General features: G+C 38.1%; 1 protein-coding gene across 1 annotated transcript in view; it reads left to right on the top strand.

Annotated features, from left to right (window-relative positions):
* Positions 1 to 11,498: 11,498 nt before the first annotated feature.
* LOC100771790 (solute carrier organic anion transporter family member 6A1) overlaps positions 11,499 to 19,937 on the top strand; it is a 63,455-nt gene continuing 55,016 nt past the window's right edge. The window contains exons 1-3 of the mRNA XM_035438856.1: positions 11,499 to 11,799; positions 13,366 to 13,626; positions 19,390 to 19,582. Of these exons, the coding sequence (XP_035294747.1) occupies positions 11,499 to 11,799; positions 13,366 to 13,626; positions 19,390 to 19,582 (755 nt within the window). The remainder of the gene's footprint in view (positions 11,800 to 13,365; positions 13,627 to 19,389; positions 19,583 to 19,937) is intronic.

The raw sequence follows: 19,937 nt of genomic DNA, 5'->3' as shown, positions 1-19,937 counted from the left end.
GAGGACTGATCAGCATAGGTGTCCATACTAGGCTGATGAAACCCACAGAAACAGCTGACATGAACAAGGGAGAGTTCTTGGTCCTCAGACTGATTGATAGCTGGGAAACTAGCATGGGACTGATCTAGATCCTCTGAATGTGGGTGTCAGTGAGGAGACCTTGGAAATCTATGGGGCCCATTGTAGTTGATCAGTAATTATCCCTAGCATAGGAATAGACTCTGGGAGCTCATCCCACATGGAGGGATACTCCCTGAGCCTAGAAACAAGGGAGTTGGCCTAGGCCCTATTCCAAAGCATATGACACACTTTGAATACCCCCTATGGTAGACCTCACCCTCCCTGGGGAGCAGATAGGGTATGGGATAGGTAGGGTGTTAGTTGGGAGGCCAGCTGAAGAGGGGAGGGAGAGGGATGTGGGATAGACATCTAAAATAATTTTCTTTCTAATTAAAATAAAAAGTTAAAAAAACCAAAAATACCGAGGATAGTGAAAATAACCTTGCACAATAAAGGAACTTCAGGGGGCATCATCATCCCTGACCTCAAGCTCTACTATAGAACTGTAGTAGTGAAAAGTGCTTGATATTGGCACAAAAAAAAAAAAAAACCAGGAAGACCAATGGAATCAAATTGAAGACCCTAATATTAATCCACACACCTAGGAACACCTGATCTTTGACAAAGAATCTAGAACTATACAATGGATAAAAGAAAGCATCTTCAACAAATGGTGCTGGCCAAACTGGATGCAGACATGTAGAAGATTGTACATAGATCCATATCTATCACCATGTTCAAACTTAAATCCAAATGGATCAATGACCTCAATATAAATACAGCCACACTGAACCTCTTAGAAGTTAAAGTGAGAGGGAACCTTGAACAAATTGGCACAGGAGACAACTTCCGGAACATAATTTCAGAAGCACAGACACTGAGATTGCCCGTTAATAAATGGGACCTCCTGGAAATGAAAAGCTTCTGTAAGGCAAGACCAGTCAACAAACAAAACGGCAGCCCACAGAATGGGAAAAGATCTTCCTCAAGCCCATATCAGACAGAGTACTGATTTTCAATTTATACAAAGAACTTAAGAAGCTAGTCACCAAAACACCAAATAATCCAATTAAAAAGTGGGGTACAGAACTAAATAAGCAATTCTCAAAAGAGGAATTTAAAACTGCTGAATCACATTTTAAAAAGCCATCAGGGAAATGAAAATCAAAACAACTCTGAGATATCATATGACACCCTTCGGAATGGCTAAAATCAAAAATGCCAATGAGAGTTTATTCTGGAGAAGATATGGAGAAAGTTGAATGCTTCTCCGTTGCTGGTGGGAGTGCAAACTTGTACAGCCACTGTGGAAATCAATATGGTGGTTTTTCCAGAAAATGGGAACCAGTCTACCACAAGATCCAGCAATTCCACTCTTAGGCACATACTCAAAGGACACACATTCTTACAACAAGGACATATGTTCAACTATGCTCATAGCAGCATTATTTGTAATAGCCAGAACCTGGAAGCAACCTAGATGTCCCTCAACTGAAAAATGGATACAGAAAATGTACATTTACATAATGGAGTACTACTTAAAGGAAAAAAAAACAATGGCATCTTGAAATTTGCAGGCAAATGGGTGGAACTAGACAGAACCATCCTAAGTGAGGTAACCCAGTCATAGAAAGAGAAACATGGTATATTCTCACTCATATATGGTTATTAGATATAGAGAAAAGGATTACCAGCCTATAAACCACACCTCCAGAGAAGCTAAGAAACAAGGTGGAGCATAAGAGTGACATACATGGTCCCCAGTGGAAAGTGAAAGACAAGAGCCTCTAAACTAATTGAGAGCATGGGGGACGGGGAGGGAGGTAGGAGAAAGAGGAGGGCAGAGGAGAACATGGGGGATCAGGAACACTGACTGGGGAGAGGAATAGAAGAGAGCATTAAAAGATTCACAAAAATAGAGGGAGCCACTATAGGTTTAAGGAGAAATCTAGCACTAGGTAATTGAACAGAGATCCATAAGGATGACCCCAAGTAGGAACCTAAGCAATACTAGAGAGGCTACCTTAAGTGTCCTTCTCCTATAATGAGAATGATGACTACCTTAAAGGCCATCCTAGAGCCTTCATCCAGTAGCTGACGGAAGCAGAAGCAGAGACCCAAAGTTAAGGACTGAACCAAACTTCTGGAATCCAGTTTCAGAGAGGGAGGAGCAATGAAAAAAGGGGTAAAGACCATGTTGGGAAAACCCACAGAAACAGCTGACCTTAGCATGTGGGAACTCATGGACCCTAGTCTGACAGATGGGGAACCAACATAGGACCAAACCAGGGCCCCTGAAAGTTTTTGTCAGCTTGGAGTGCTGGACATTCTATGGGTCTCTGGCAGTGGAACCAGGATGTATACTTAGTGCATGAATGTACTTCTGGAGCTCCTTTCCCATGGAGGAATACTCTCTCAGCCTAGATACAGAAGGGAGGGCCTAGGTCCTGCCCCTAATGACTTGACAGATTTTGATGGTCCCTCGTGGAAGGCCTCACACTCCCTGGGGTGTGGATATGGGATGGGTTGGGGGAGTCAGTGGGGGGCACGGGAGGATGGGAGGGAGAGGGAACTGAGATTGATATGCAAAATAAGATTGTTTCTAATTTAAATATAATTCATAAAAAGTAAATTATTGATATAATCTTGTTGATATTGTATGATATTTAAGTCTTATCCCAAGTGAGCACAGACAAGGACTTCATTAATTAAGAAATAGTACATTTTTCCTCGTGCAATTATAAGAAGGCTTCTGTTTTTACATTTTCCTTATGTTTTATTCATTTTACAAAGCAGATACAGTTCCCCTTCTTCCTGTCCTCCTGCTCCATCAAGGTGCTTCCCACTGCATCAAGGGTGAACAAGGTGGCCCACCATAAGGAATGGCTTCCAAAAATCCAGTGCATGCACCAAGAATAAATCCTGATACTACCATTAAGGGTCCCACAAACAAACCAACCCACACAACTGTCACCCATATTCAGAGAAGTTAGGTAACAAGGAAGACTCTAAAAGGGACATACACGCTTTACCTTAGGAAGAAGGAAATATATAGGATCTCCTGGGTGAACTGGGGGTGGGGAGAGAGGGAAAGAGGAGGGGGATGAGAATATAAGAAGGCTTCTTAAGTTTCCTTAAGGATTCATTATTTTCAAGTAACATAGTATACTTAGTTTCTACCTATTTTAACAACAGGGTAAGTAAACTGGGTACATGAGTGCTGATTATAGGAGGCAAAATGGAATTGATAGTCAATAGTCTAAGTCTATAATTTGAAAAGAAAATCTAAAATTAGATGGAAGGACTTTGAGGAAAGTTGCTTCTACTTAAAGGACAGAGAATATGTTCCTAAAGTGATGGATATGATGAATAATACCCAAAGGGCAAAAAATGGAGGTTTTACAAATCTTCTTTGCATTAGTTCCCCTGAGACCATGGCATCATTTTCTCTGGTACCTAATGTTAGAAGTAAATTTGTTTTCAATTTTTTCATTTTAACTAGAAACAAGATTGTTTTACATGACAATCCCAGTTCCCTTCTTCCTCCTGTTTTCCCCTCCCACCCCACAACTAAAACCCTACCTATCACATATCCTTTCTTCTATTCTTCCCCTGACTCAAACTTTCTGCTCCCTCATGACCTCTGCATCTTTCCTGTTCTTCCCTTCTCATTCTCGTAGCTCCCTCCCCATCTTCCCATGCTCTCAATTTGCTCAGGGATTCTTGACCCTTTCCTGTAGGGGAACCTGTAGCCACACCTGCTTAGGGGCTAGCTACAGGTTCCCCTACACTTTCCCCTTCTCAAGGGGACTGTGTATGTCTCTCTTAGGGTCCTCCTTGTTTCCTAGCTTCTCTGGCAGTGTGGATTGTAGGCTGGTAATCCTTTACTCTATGTCTCAAATCCACATATGAGTGAGTACATACCATGTTTGTCTTTTTGTGATTGGGTTACCTTTTCTCAGAATGGTTTCTTCTAGTTCCATCCATTTTCCTGCAAATTTCAAGATTCCATTTTTTTTCTGCTGAGTAGTACTCCATTGTGTAAATGTACCACATTCTCTCTATCAATTCGTCAGCTGAGGGGCATCTAGCCTGGTTCCAGTTTCTTCCAATTACAAATAGTGCTGCTATGAACATCGTTGAACAGATGTCCTTGTTGTATGAATGTACTTCTTTTGGGTATATGCCTAAGAGTGGAATTGCTGGATCTTGTGGTAGACTGATTCCCATCTTCTTGAAGATTCACCATACTGATTTCCAAAGTGGGTGTACAAGTTGGCATTCCCACCAGCAGTGAAGAAGTGTTCCCCTTTCTCCACATCCTCTCCTGCATAAACTGTCATTGGTGTTTTTGATTTTGGCCATTCTGACAGGAGTAAGATGGTATGTCAGAGTTGTTTTGATTTGCATTTCCCTGATGGCTAAGGATGTTGAACACTTTCTTATGTGTCTTTCAGCCATTTTAGATTCCTCTATTGAGAATTCTCTATTTAGTTCTCTACCCCACTTTTTAATTGGATTGTTTGGTATTTTGGAGACAAGCTTCTTGAGTTCTTTGTATATTTTGGAGATCAGCCCTCTGTCAGATGTGGGGTTGGTGAATATCTTTTCCCAGTCTCTAAGATGCTGTTTTGTCTTGCTGACTGTGTCCTTTGCCTTACAGAAGTTTGTCAGTTTCAGGAGGCCCCATTTATCAATTATTGATCTCAGTATCTATGCTACTGGTGTAATGTTCAGCAAGTGGTCTCCTGTACCAATTAATTCAAGGGTATTTCCCACTTTGTCTTCTAGTATGGTTAGTGTGGCTGGATTTATGTTGAGGTCTTTGATCCATTTTGACTTAAGTTTTGTGCAGGGAGATAGGCTTGGGTCTATCTGTAGTCTTCTACATGTCTGCAGCCAGTTATGCCAGCACCATTTGTTGAAGATGTTGTCTTTGTTCCAGCATATAAATTTGGATTGTTTGTCAAAAATCAGGTGTTCATAGGTGTGTGGGTTAATATCAGGGTTTTCACCTCTATTCCATTGGTTTACGTGTCTGTTTTTGTGTCAATACCAACCTGTTTTCAGCTTGAAGTCAGGGATAGTGATCCCTCCAGAAGTTCCTCTATTGTACAGGGTTGTTTTGGCTATCCTGAGTCTTTTGTTTTCCATATAAAGTTGAGAATTGTTCTTTCAAGGTCTGTGAAGAATTGTGTTGGGATTTTGATGGGGATTGCAATGAATCTATAGATTGCTTTTGGCAAGATTGCCATTTTTACTATGTTGATCCTACCTATCCAAGAGCATGGGAGATCTTTCCATTTTCTGGTATCTTCTTTAATTTCTTTCTTTAGAGACTCAAAATTCTTATGGTACAGGTTTTTCACATTTTTGGTTAGTGTTACCCCAAGGTATTTTATGTTGTTTGTGGCAACTGTAAAGGGTGATGTTTCTCTGATTTCTTTCTCCACCAATGTATCATTGCTGTATAGTAGGACTACAGATTTTTTTGAGTTAATCTTGTATCCTGCTACTTTTCTGAAGGTGTTTATCAGCTGTAGGAGTTCCCTAGTAGAATTTTTTGGGTCACTATTGTAGACTATCATATCATCTGCAAATAGAGTTTTCCTTCTTCCTTTCTAATTTGTAATCCCTTGATCTCCTTTTGTTGTCTCACTGCTCTAGCTAGAACTTCAAGGTCAATATTGAAGAGGTATGGAGTGGACAGCCTTGTCTTGTCCCTGATTTTAGAAGAATTGCATTGAGCTTCTCTCCATTTAATTTGATGTTGGCTGTTGGCTTGCTGTATATTGCTTTTATTATGTTGAGGTATGTTCCTGTTATCCCTGATTTCTCCAGGACATTTATCATGAAGGGATGTTGGATTTTGTCAAAGGCTTTTTCGGCATCTAGTGAGATGATCATGTGATTTTTTTCCCTCAGTCTGTTTATGGTGGATTACATTGATGGATTTTTGTATGTTGAACCATTCTTGCATCCCTGGAATGAAGCCTACTTGATCGGGATGGATGATTTCTCTGATGTGTTCTTGGATTTGATTTGCCAATATTTTATTGAGAATTTTTGCATCAGTGTTCATGAGAGACATTGTTCTGTACTTCTCTTTCTTAGTTGTGTCTTTGTGTGGCTTGGGTATCAAGGTTATGGAAGCCTCCTAAAAAGAGTTTGGTAATGACCCTTCTGCTTCTATTGTTTGCAATACTTTGAGGAGAATTGGTATTAGCTGTTCCTTAAATTTCTGGTAGAATTTTACACTGAAGTCATCTGGCCCTGGCCTGTTTTTGGTTGGGAGACTTCTGATGACTGCTTCAATTTCATTATGGTTTATAGGTCTATTTAAGTTGCTTATCTGTTCTTGATTTAATTTTGGTAAGTGAAATCTGTCCATAAATTGTCCATTTCCTTTACATTTTCAAATTTTGAGGAATACAGGATTTAGAAGTATGACCTGATGATTTTCTGGATTTCCTCTGTGTCTGTTGTTATGTCTCCCTTTTCATTCTGGATTTTATTAATTTGCATGTTCACTCCATGCTGTTTGGTAACTTTGGATAAAGGTTTGTCTATCTTATTGTTTTCTTGAAGAACCAACTTTTTGTTATATTGATTCCTAGTTTCCATTTTATTGATTTCAGCCCTCAATTTGATTATTTCCTGGTGTCTGCTTTTCCAGGGTCTATTGGCTTCTTTGTTTGCTAAAGCTTTCTATTGTGTTGTTAATTCTCTAGTGTAATTATTCTCCTGTTTCTTCATGTGGGCATTTAGTGCTATGAACTTTCCTCTTAGCAACTGCTTTCAGAGTATCCCATAGGTTTGGATATGTTGTGTCAGCATTCTCATTGAATTCTAGGAAATCTTTAATTTCTTTTTTTTATTTCTTCCTGGACCCATGAATTGTGCAATTGGTTGTTGCTTAATTTCCATGGGTTTGTAGGTTTTTTGTAATTCATGTTGTTGTTGAATTCTAAATTTAAAGCATAGTGGTCTGATAAGATACAGGGGGTTATTTCAATTTTTTGTACCTGTTGAGGTTTGCTATGTTGCCAAGTATGTGGTCGTTTTTAGAGAAGGTTCCATGTGTTGCTGAAGAAGGTAAATTATTATTTTTTGGATGGAATGTTCTATAGATATCTGTTAAGTCCTATTTTGCCATAACTTCTATTAGTTCCTTTGTTTCTTTGTTAAGTTTCTGTGTGGTGTTCCTGTCCAGTGGTAAGAGTGGTGTCTTGAAGTTTCCCACTATAAGTGTGTGCTGTTTTATGTGTGATTTCTGTTTTGGTAATATTTCTTTTACAAATGTGGATGCCTATTTATTTGAGGCATAAATGTTCAGAAATGAGACTTCATCCTGAAGGATTTCTCCTGTGATGAATAGGAAGTGATGTCCTTCATACCAAATTTTGGATTTCAGGAAATAGAATTGAGATAATAAGAAGGGCACTGGAAAGCAGATTGTTGCAGAACTGGGTATGGGAAAAGAGAGATTGCAATTGAAGATAGGAAGGATAGTGTGGGTCATCATTTTAAGTCCCAGCCTGATGCCACCACTAGGGCTCCCAGATAGAAAGGCTTTCTAGGTACTGGAGGTTGATACAAAGGAATGGGGATAGGCTAGAAATGGGAGTATGTGATAAGTGAGGAAAGCTAGGTCTGCTGTAAAGTTCAATGACATCCCCTGGGAATGGAGGCAGTCTGGGATGAGGGCATGTATAAATAGGCCGATGCAAGGCAAGATTATAATGGAAGTCATGAAGGAAACCAAAAATTTCCTACCAAGTCCTAACCTAGTATGGTTACTGGGGATCCCAAATTGAGAGTGTTTCTAGGTAATGACAGCTGACAAAAAGGATTGTGAATGGGCTAGAGGGGATGGTAGAAAGGGACCACAGAATGGAGGGATTAGCATCTTGATATTTATATGCTTAGATACTGTTTTCTTTATCTTATTGGGATTATTATTTTATTTACTGACATCATTGCATATATGGTTGTGCATCTTTCATAAGTTTCTCAAAACTTGTGTCAATTGCATCTCCAAATGGGGTTTCTACATAAACTACATGTGTATGGGGTAAGTTACCCCAAGTTTCCTGTTAGTGTATGTGAAGAATGCTGTAGACTGAATGAGATATTTTCACATGTGTAATTGTGACACTTCTTTAAATATTATACTTTACGATAAATCTTTCCGCCCAAAGCCGCCTGAGCCATACCAACATGTGGGCAGTCTCTGCCAGCCGCCTGAGTTCTGCCTGCCACGTGGATGGACAAAATAATACAGAGAATTAAATTAGGTTCAAATGTTGCTTGGCCAATGACTATGATTTCTCATCTGTTAGATCAGTCTTAATTATCATAAATCTAAATATTCTATAAGACTTATCTTATCGGGCAACTTTGGTGTCCTCCCTTGCTGGTGGATCACATAGTGCCCCTGGAGGAAGAGAGGAGGGGAAAAGGGGACCACTTCTTTTTCTCCTTCCTTAAATATGAGTCTCCCTGCTCTGTCACTTCCTGCCTGCATCACCACTTCTCTACTACATTTCCCAGAATCCTCTTTGACTCCTAGTCCTGTCTAACTTGCTTCCTCATTGGCCAAACAGTACTTTATTTATCATCCAGTAAGAAAAACACATACACAGAAGCACTTCCCCCATCAATTATATATGTTTATGGATGTTCAGCAAGAGTTTAATTTGGATTTTGTCTCCATACTACTCATTGTCAGTGAACTACAGACATCACATTCTTAAAGCAAATGAGCTTCCTTGTACCTCTGGTAAAACGCGGGGCACTAGAAAATCTTGTTAGCGTTAGTGTGCTAAACCACATTTTCCTCAGGTCCTGTCTGTGTACTGCCCAAATGGTAAGTTCCTCCTATGTCATCACTTGTCTGTGTTTCCCACATGACACATTTTCCCCACTTTTGGAATTTGGACATGATTCCCCTGGCTAAATCTGGATTTCAGAAAGAACTGAGTGTCTAGACCTAAAGGCCAGACCTCGTGTTCTTTTGATGAATTCCTTGGGAATAAATGAATTTTCTTTCTTTTTGACTTTGGCAAGGAATTTTTTATTTCCATCACCTCCTGTGGTGGAATCCAACATTTGAGGAGACCACAGATAGGTCACTAGTTTCTGATGCTCCTTTTTCGCCTCTTAAGAACAATCCTTTGCTTATGACTAGAGGACATGAAAGTGCCCCTGCAAAGTGCTTCTGCTGTTTATGTACAAAGGAACCAACAATACAGCACCAAAGTAAGGGAAGGGAGAACTTTGTTCTTCCTCAGAGCAAGTCTATCACCACCAGATGCTTTCTTAGCTGCTGACAAACTCTACTAAATTGGCATGGGCTGTACCTCATTCCTGGGGCTTGTGAGGTTTCTCAAAGTATAGACTTGCCTCTACTTGGCTTTGAAGAGGTCCTTAAAATGTCAACTGTCCCCATGGTTCTTTTTTGATGATTCTTTTCTTCTGTGTGTCTTTCCAAAATGACCCATATATGCCCTGTACTGCTTCCTAATAGCTTCTTATACTCTGTGATGAATTGACCTGATGAGTACAAATTCAGATCTCTACTCTGAAATGTTATTTTTTCTAGACCTATATAACTACTGTTGTCATACTAGGATAGCATTCTTTTTGACTTTGTATATTATCACTAGAAATAAAATTTCTATAGCTTTTATTTTTGCAGAGCTATATTTGTCATTTAGGCTACCAGAGGACAAAAATAGTAATTCTTACCATTCCATACTTTTTATCCCTAAGAATCTCACTTCATTTCTGCTTATATATGCAATGAAGCAATGTGAGAGGGGATCCATGCTGAGTATAACAAAATGGTCAACTAGGCATTTACCATTATTCATGTATTGACTATGATGACAAATTGAACCTATTAATCAAAGAAAAATAATATTTTCCTGTTAAGGAAATGCATATGAGCCTGCTGGCTTAGGCTTCAGTCAGTTGTTTTTCCTGTTATACCATGTGACACTTCAAGTGGCAGAATTATTCAAAAGCTTCATGGATTTTGACTGGTGTTTTCTTGAATAAAGAGACTTTAATCATCGCATCCATGTTTTAAGAGCAAAGATAGGCTCATCTGTTCTGGAAATTCACCCTCTGCAGATACATGACTCAGGTTCATCCTAAAAAGGAAGCTGATTTGAAATTTCATTTTTATATCAAGCAAGTTTCCTACCATAAACCATGGTCCTTTTCTTAAGTGATATTTTAACCTCTAAAACTGTAAGTTGTTTTCTGTGGCCCCATTCTTTTTCAAAGTGAAATATATTCCTTCCTGTTCTTGGAAGGGTATGAATTTTTTTCAGGATTATTCTTCCTCACTGGAAAACTTTTCATTCAAGGCCATTGGTTGACTCCCTGTATTGTGATTTTGGTTGTTCTTCCAGCTCTTGCACCACAGTAGATATGGCTATGTCTTTGCATTTTCACTGATTTTTATTATTTATTGAATACTTTAAAAATTTACATCAAATGATATTATCCATTTGTAAAGACAGTACAAAGAAGCAAGCCTGCAGATACTGCATGTTGGTTCTCTTGTGCTGTGATTAAACATTAATTTTTCCATGTTACATTTAAAAATATTTTTATTGCAAAGAGTCATAGGTCTTGTGTTCTATTCTCCACAGCACCATCAACGCTGTGCACTAGAATTTTCTGGAAATACCACTGCCACTCTGTGCAGTGGAGACCCTGCAGCTTTGGGTCTGCAGATCCAGTCCAGTCACGTGCTCAAGCAGATCGTAGTTGGGGTGGATGTTGAGGCAGACCAAGTCATATCTCTGGATTTGGGCCTGAGTAGCTACATCGCTAGTCTGCCACGTGGCAGATGGGGGGAAATGACTCTGCAGCGGACACTTGCCAGTATAAATGTGTGCTGTATGCTTTGACTTGTTGGGTTGTACTGTGGCTTCCATGATGAGATTTTTAATTTTTTCCTTTTAAATTATTTTATATTTATTTTCATATTTTTTCCTCTTTAATTTTGTTTTATTGGGCTTGGGGGAGTGCATGGGTAGAGGGTAGATGCAAAGGGACCAGGAATGAATGAAATGGACATATGTGATATGAACAACACAAAGAATAAATTATCTTTTTTAGTTATTTGTGCATTTTGTACAACATGGTTCCATTATACTCACCTCCTCTCAGCTCTCCCAGTCGTTTCTTCCCTGTTGTCTTCTTCCTTCCTTTTCTGTGACAGAGAGAAGATCAAATGAAAACTTGGAACTTCGACCACGTCAGTCAACCCTTCTGTAGGGACGTTAGCTGTCTGCACCGGAAGTAACGTTCCCTCCAGAGATTAGAACAGAGTAGCAGCAGTGTTAGTCACTGGAGCCTGAGGACTGCACAGGAGCCTGAAAACACAGCTGCAGTCTTCACGGAGCTGCATCAGTTGAGACATGAGAGAGGAGCCGGGAAAAGAGAAAGATGCCAATAACAAAGATCCAGTGGAAGAGGAGGATGGCAAGGAAAGTGAGGAGCTGCAATTACCTAAAATAAGCACCTACGTAACAGCAGTTCCAACTGCTGTACAAAAGTTAAAAAGGCTCACAGCAGCTAAGAAGCCTGTTATTACTGAAAGTCCCCCAAAGTTACTGGAGGGGCCATTCGGCTTGGGCTCTCTAGTTTCCCCTGCTTTTCAACGTTTCAACAACATTGACTTCTTCACGTTTTTATACTTCGTGGTGGTCACAGGTCATGGTAAGTTGCAGGAGCAGAGTTGCTCTGCTGGCAGTAATATTAAGGTAGACAAGACGGTGGGAATGAAATGTTTGATGATGGGGCAACATTTAACCGGATCCTCTGCCTCTGCTTCCAGTCCTTGGCCACCTGCTTTGTAGGGTCCACGCGACACCAGGGTATCAGCTTCTGATCTCCAGATACAGAGCTGATCAGAAGGTGGTATTGTTAGTTCTTGTTATTTGATGACCAACTTGAGTTCTGGGTTCTATTTCTTGGAGATGAAAGTTGAAGACCACATTGCCAGCTTTTAGATGGTTTCTATTCACAATTGTGAAACACTCTGACAACTTTCTGGAAGCATCTATTTTTTTCTTCATCTTTGAATTGCGTGGGGTCGGCGGGGGGTGGCGCGCAAAGCATAAAGGGTGCTTTTATCCACATGTTGTCTCCTCCATCTTTTTCACTTTGTACTATTTGACTTATAAATTTCTGTTATTAATTTTTTGCTATAAAAAGTCTCACTTTTCTTGCATGTGGTCCCCAAGCTCCATCAGTCCACATCTGAACTTTCCTTTATTTGCAAGTGTTCTGGTTAACTCAGAAACTGCATTTGACCACCACCTGGCTCTCACACTTCTCTGTTGCCAGAGAGAGGCTCGGGCAGTACATATCAAAAGTATAGCAAGAATTTCCTATGGTTTTCTGCTTTGCTGGGGATTTGGGCAGGAGGAGCAATCCTAAGTGTTTGAAGTTCTTAAGGTAAAATAGGGAATTGACATCCTATCAGCAGCAATCACGGATGTTTCCTCAGCACTGTGCTGCTTGTGTCTAGCTGTGACAACTGCTGGGACAGAAGACCAGCAGGTGATGAGCAGCTTCTCAGTGTTTGAGACAGCTGGACAGCAGCATCTGTGCTTAGTGCAGCAATGACTTGTGATCCAGCCCCGTTGCAGACATAAAATGAGTTTTAATTTGTAACTATCTTCTCTTTTCACTCCAAGAAATACAATACATTGTAACTATAACTTGTATCATGTTATTTTTCTTTCACTTAGTATGATTATTTTCTTCTTTACAAGCTGGATGGTTATTTTATACAAATAATACTACCATCTATTTAATACACAACAACATGAAACTATTTAAATTAAGTATATACATTTTTCTTATAGATTGATAATTCCCAGAAACCTTAAACTTCAAGCTCAAATCCTAGCTATGGTATAAGGTTGAATTAGAAATCAAACCTGTGTTCAAATGTTTTCATCTAAAAATATATAAACATTCATTATATTATTAATTCTTCATAATTGATGCATAGTGCATTTAAAAACAGGGATGAGATAATAAAACCATAATTGATTTTTAACAAACTACTAATAGAATTAGTTAAATGAAATTATAATTTTCAAGTAAAAATATTTTGTGGATGTTAAAGAATTGATTTTTTATATACGTTTACTGATCCATGTTTTTATAAAATAAACTTAAATCAGTGTAACATTTTCTTTGAATGATTGTAAAAGTGATATGTTTGTTTACTAAAATGCATTGTTGCCTTTTGTATTTCTTTTGAATTACTAGGTATTGTATTTTCTCTTGTTGATTTGAGTTTTCATAAATTCGACAAGGAATTTTCTCTGTCAGAGAAAGAGAGATTCATAATGGATTACAGTGATTATCATGCATCTTTCCTGGTAGCAATGATCGTAGCATACTATGGAGGCAGAGGGAACAGGCCAAAATGGTTGGCAGTTTCTGCCTTTCTATTAGGAATTGCAGCAATTATATTTGGTCTTATTTTCTTCAAGTATGAAATTATAAAACCGGTGGAAAAAAGTGAAGGTGAGATTTTTTTCAAATATATTACCATATACTAAATTAATATTGAAATCATTGGTTCAAGGAATTTAAAATAGGTCATGATCTGTAACTGTGTATCCTTTCCTTGTTTATGTAACCATGCTTATTGACTAGCTACATTAGTCTAATTAATTAGCTTTCTGATTTCTCTCACAGAAGTGTTGGCCCTAGGAAAGAACATTGTGGTATAATTTGTAAAATGATTTCTTTTAAACAATCTTAGTGTGTCCTGAATTTCTTAAGAAATCCATTAGATACTTTAATACTCCCTTCATTGTCTTTGTAGCACAGAGCCACAGTTCAAATACAGGAATAAGCCTACACATAGAGAAGGGGTAACATTCCGAGTTACTCTTCATATTAAAAAGTTGGATGCTACTCCTTTGACTACCATATGAATACGTAAAAAGAGTGGCTTTCTCATGTTGTTTGATGTTCTTTATTTTGCAATACTTTCATTTTTCCTAGTAAATAAGGTCTACTTGATAAATTCTTAGAGTATATTTGGAATGAATTGTCCCTGATCTTTCCTAATCATCTACAGGCTTTTTATGTATAAGATAAGCTGGGTTTTTAGCAAGACAATATGAGTGAATGAGAAACATCTATGTGTATAGGTATACAAATGTTTTTGAAGTTTAGAATGTATACATATGTGTTTATAAAATATTAAATTATATTTAATATTAAAAGTGGTTACTATGAAGAATAGCTATTTTAATATTAACATAGTTCCACACTATATAATGCATACAAATATAAATACTATATATTATACATATGCCTGTAATATGTCTTTTATATTTATAGAACTGACATTAGCTTCCATAAGAACATGACTTATGAAAAGAAGGGAATGAACAAAATTTCATTCTTTGGTTCTGTTAACTATATTCTGGTCAGAAATGGTGGAACCTTCAGGAACATTGCATCTTGATAAACATTTAAATTCTGATCAGTGGTTAAGAGCATGTAGTACCCTTGCAGAGGACCCAAATGTGGTTCCAAGAATACACACCAGACAGTTATGAACTACTCATAACTACAGCTCTAGGGCATCTGGTACTCTCTTATGGCCTCTGCTTGCATTGGCTTGACACACACACACAAACACACACAATCTAAAAATTAAATATAAATATTTAAAATGTTGTTATCAGTGCTGAAAAGGAGTTACAGCAGTAATCATTTTTCCTTTCTCTTGAATCTTGTTCATGTCAATTATGTTTTTTTTACTTGGGATTACATGTGTAATTACACAGTCATATTTTAGTCTATACAAACACACACAAGAAAGAACTTCTGCATTTGTTTGTTTTATCTACCTCACTTCTCTTATTGCTGTTTCCTGATTGTCTTTTATGCTCTCTTTCTTTTTTTTTGTTTTTGTTTTTTTGTTTTTGTTTTTCAAGACTGGGTTTCTGTGTGGCTTTGGAGCCTGTCCTGGAACTAGCTCTTGTAGACCAGGCTGGTCTCGAACTCATAGAGATCCACCTCTGCCTCCAGAGTGCAGGGATTAAAGGTGTGCCCACCAATGCTGTGCACCACCAATGCCCGACTTACGCTCTATTTCTTTTTTGCACATTATTTACTAGATAGGTACTAGGCTCATCTTCTCTTATGAGCTGAACCTCTTTGGTATCATCCATACCTTTCCCTTTCTATTCTGTTATCTGCTCCATGAGTCCATCTGGTATCTCCAAAGATGACTGGTTCATATTCAAATGTGTGCCTCAACACACATGTGGCATCATACTTCAGCACATCTTGAAATATCCAACACAAAATTTCTCCACAAATTCATGAAAACACTCATACTGTATTGTCATCTTGTTTTCTAATAAGCTTAATATAAAGTGACCATCCACACGTCTGTCTCAGCAGGCATACAGTATCAGCTTTATGGTGAGAGCCATGAGTGCTTACAACTTACTCATAATTAAGACAAACTTCTGTTCTTTCATGAGGACCTCAGGAGAGTGACACCTATTTTCTCTGATTCTCATAGTTACTATTTCCCAGTGTTTGCAGTTTGTTTTCTATCTGTCAACATGACATAGCAACTTCTTTCAATCCTCCTCTAGTGAGTGCCCTCACCTGTCTTCTCTCATCATTCTTTACCTCCTTTGTAAACCTTGGGAGTGAATCATGCACCTGTCCTTTCCCTATGCCCACTGCTGATGAGTCCTGCGATGAATCTGCTGCTGCCAAATGGAAGTTATGGTTTCCTCATAAATAGATCTAGTCACCTGAAATTTGTCTTAGTCCACACTCTATCCTAACCTTTAAAAAGACTTTAATTTTTTTCCTGCATCCTAAGATGTCCTGTGTTGAATGAAAAATGATTTCATGGAGGAAAATTACTCTAATTCCATTACACTGAAATTTTTATTGGGCCTGCAGATATGTTATCAGTATTATTTACTTCTCTCCACCTACAATGAAGGAGGTGTGCTGTGGTGGTTATTCTGTGTGCTCCTGTCCCAAACTTGTCCCACTAGTGATCTCCTTCTACAGCTCTCAGGAGGTCACCCTTCTCTGTCAGTTCTCACTAACACTTAAATGCAAGCAAATTCTTCTCATTCCATTTTGAATTTTTGAATGCTTCATTTGTTTGGTTTTTAAATTAAAATAAAATTATATCATTTCCTGCTTGCCATTTCTACATCCAACCTCTCCCACGTCTCATCCTCTAAGCCCTCCATGTTGTTCCCTCCCTCCCCATTCCTACCTTTGCAATCTTAGTCACTCTCAGATTCATGGCCTCTCTTTCTTTGTTATTGTTAGTCTGTATATGGTGATAGATGAGGGCCTGTCTTAAATTTCTTTAAAATGTTAACTATCAATTGTGTTTTATTTGCTTGAGTGTTCTCCATGTATGCATGCACACACGTGTGCCTGATGCCTTCCAATGTCAGAGAGGCTGTCAGAGTCTGAAACTGGAGGTACAGATGTCTGTGAGCTGCTAGTTGGGTGCTGGAAACAGAATCCAGTTACTCTGGAAGAACACACAGAGCACTGAAATGCTGAGCCACCTCCCTAGCCCCATGATCTTCTCACTCTTAAAGAATGACAATCGCAGGCATGCTTCTAGTCAGTACTCTGTTTATCACCTGTTGAAATTTCCTTGTTTTCCTATGTGAGTTTGTGAAAGACCTATACTGATTTCTTGTTTTTTTTTTTTTTCATAAGCTTCTTTGGTGAAATTTCACATGGCTTTTACCCAAAATGTTGTAACAGAATAATTTCTGACAAAACATTAGCGTGACTCATGCTATTTAATATATTTAAACCTTAATTTTTATAAAAATAGAACTTTAATCACTATTTGTAATATTGAATACACTCTACTTCATGATAGTTTTTCTTCTGAGATTCTCTATGTATTCAAACTATATGTTATTTAGAAACTTCAATTCCTTAATATAGAATTATTTTATTGTTAAGAGTAAAACTCATTGTATTCAGTTACTAGTCAATGGAAAGATCAGAAATGTGACTTTTAGGAGTAGGTAGACTAGTATACTCAACTTTCTAGAACAAGATAGAGGTAAATAGGCTCAGTAAATGTATTGTGACTGTGAAGAGCATGAAGGAAATTCTGGACTCTATTTCCCAGGAAGAAAAATTGGATTTATGATACTAAATGTTTTTCTTCAGCTCCACATGTATTGCTAGAGGTCATGGCAAAGTGATAATTTGACTACAGTTTTAATTTTACTGAGAGTTTTCATGTTGTGAAAGAGCAGAGATATACAGAAGTGTCCATGATAATTACAACAGAAACATATAAGGGACAACTGAGACTGTTAACAGGGGCATTTTAATACCAGTTTTATGTATTATTTGGATCGCATACTGGAAGACATTAGCTGGAAAGATTTGAATAATACAAAATAAAAATGTGAGAATGTTGCATGCTCAGTCATAAGTAGTTCCTCCAAGGTACACTGAACACATGCCAAAGGTGAAAGAAGTAGATGAGGTGGGGGGTATGGGATGTAGTGTGAAATGATGGATTAGACCTGAAATGGAATTGTAAACTTGAACTGGCAGAAGCTGCACACAAATTATCCAAGGTAGCATCTGCAAGCAACATACATGGAGGCAAAAGGAGCTCACAAGTGGAGATTTTATGTAGCTAGATGTTATTCAGAGAGAGAGAGAGAGAGAGAGAGAGAGAGAGAGAGAGAGAGAGAGAGAGACGAAGGGAGAGAGGAAGAGAGGGAGGGAGGGAGCAGTTCAGTCCCTGCCAACCTGCCAATGACTCTGCAAAAACAATCCTTCACCCATTATCCTATGACCAATTCTAACACAAGTCATAGATAATGTAAAAATAAACATGGATGTAGAGAAGGGATCTAGTTGGGGAGAGAAAGCCCATTAGTAGGAGTGTGAGGAAAACAGAAGGGTAAAATGAGATGGAATTCATCAGAACACATCATTTGTATGTATGAAAATATCATAAAGAAACTAATTGACCATAGTATGTATTATTATAATTAAAAAGAAAAGCATGAACATGCTGGGTTAAATCACAATTTTAGGTATACTGTCCCATTTGTATGGAGTTAAGTATTATTCCATAAAAACCAATTGAAATTGAAATACCTTTTCTTTAATATAATAGGTTGTAAACTCCACTTTAATAGTTTTTCTACAATATTTCAAGAATGTGTTAAAAATTTCACCCAAGATATCCATAGTAGATATGGTTTATTATCAGCTACTTAAATCTACAAATCTACTAGCAAGTATAAATAAAAACCTTATAATCATGTGAGTAACAAAAAACAGAAATAACATGTTCTTAATTTTTTCTAAAGGTTTTTAAATCTAATGGGTAAATGGCCACACAGCCACCAAAGAAATCTTTATGTAATATCTTTTTAAAATGATCCCATGTGTACTTAGATGTTCTGTGGCTGTGAAAAAAATGCCAGATATAAACAGCTTAGAAGTAGGAAAGCTCTGTTTTATCTCATGATTTCAGAGAACCCCCTTCATGGGTGCTAGGTTTCATTGACTCTGAACCCATTGTCAGGCCAGGAACTAGGAGTATGCTAGAAAGTCTGTTTAATTCATGGTCAGGGACAAGGAGAGTGAAGACAGAAGCATGATAAGACAAGACATTTCTGTCAGAGACGAGGTGGCATCTCCCCATTACAGTTCTAGCCCCCATTCCAAATAATATCCACAGGAAATTAAGCATTTGGTACATGGAGCTTTAGGTAGGTATTTCATATACAAACCATAAGAGTACATAGTGTAGAAGCTCATGGATCTAAAACAGGAAATTTTTTAATGAAAGAAGCACACACATAATTTAAAGATTGCTAAAGAAATGACTATACTCAGATGGTGGACTTCGGCAATTCAGATCATCCAGGGCATGCCAGTCCTTTTATTCTGGAGACAAAACTCATTAGAACAGGGTGTAAACATAGAAAAGATGAGTGGATATGTGTCTGTAAATGTGTGTCTTTATAAGCTTATCTTTTACATGTGATCTTGTGCATATAAACAATCAAACTGTTTTATTTATACTGTGTCTGTCTTCCAGTATGCCACACATTTTATTTTATTGTACTATTTCTATCTAGAATATGATAATTGATTGTGTGATTACAGTCAATTCAAAAGCACTAAGTAAAAGTAAAGAAGTGTGGTGGTAGCAGCTGCAAGTTAATGGTACATTTAATTTTGAGTTCAATTCAGTAAAATATCTTTCTCATCTTTCAAAAGAGTTGTGCATAGAACAGCACAGGAAAACGACAGATTGTCAAGAATTAAGAATACCACACAGATCAAAATGTATCTATCTCTTCATCGTTGCTCAGTACCTCCATGGAATAACAGGGATGCCTATGTATATCCTTGGCATATCCTTCATTTTCGACCATGTTCCCACATTCTCAGCTGGCCTCTATCTAGGCAAGTTTGTTTCTTTCAAATGTGCATGGCGCATGTTGAATATTCGTTAGGTTTCTGCATGTTTCAACTGATACAGAAAGACTGATTCAGAAGTGTGATGACATTGTACCAGGTAGTGATGACCTGTGGCCATAGCACAAGTGCAAATCACATGGATCTACCTAACTTTGAGGCTTGGAATACTAGGCTAATCATCAAAATGTCTCTGAAAAGAGTTAGTGGAATAGCAAATAATGTATGTTTTAAGTGGCAAAAATTTTTCTATTTGTCTCTGTTTCTCTTTCCCTCTGGGAGAGAGTAGGAGGGAGGGGAGGGAAGGTGACAGAGAAGAGGAAAGGAAGGGTAGGTAGTTGACCACA

This window comes from Cricetulus griseus, chromosome 2 (assembly GCF_003668045.3).
Source record: "Cricetulus griseus strain 17A/GY chromosome 2, alternate assembly CriGri-PICRH-1.0, whole genome shotgun sequence".
In the NCBI taxonomy this organism is placed as follows: domain Eukaryota; kingdom Metazoa; phylum Chordata; class Mammalia; order Rodentia; family Cricetidae; genus Cricetulus; species Cricetulus griseus.
The sequence above is the reverse complement of the archived record's forward strand: the minus strand, read 5'-3'. Positions and strand labels throughout refer to the sequence as shown.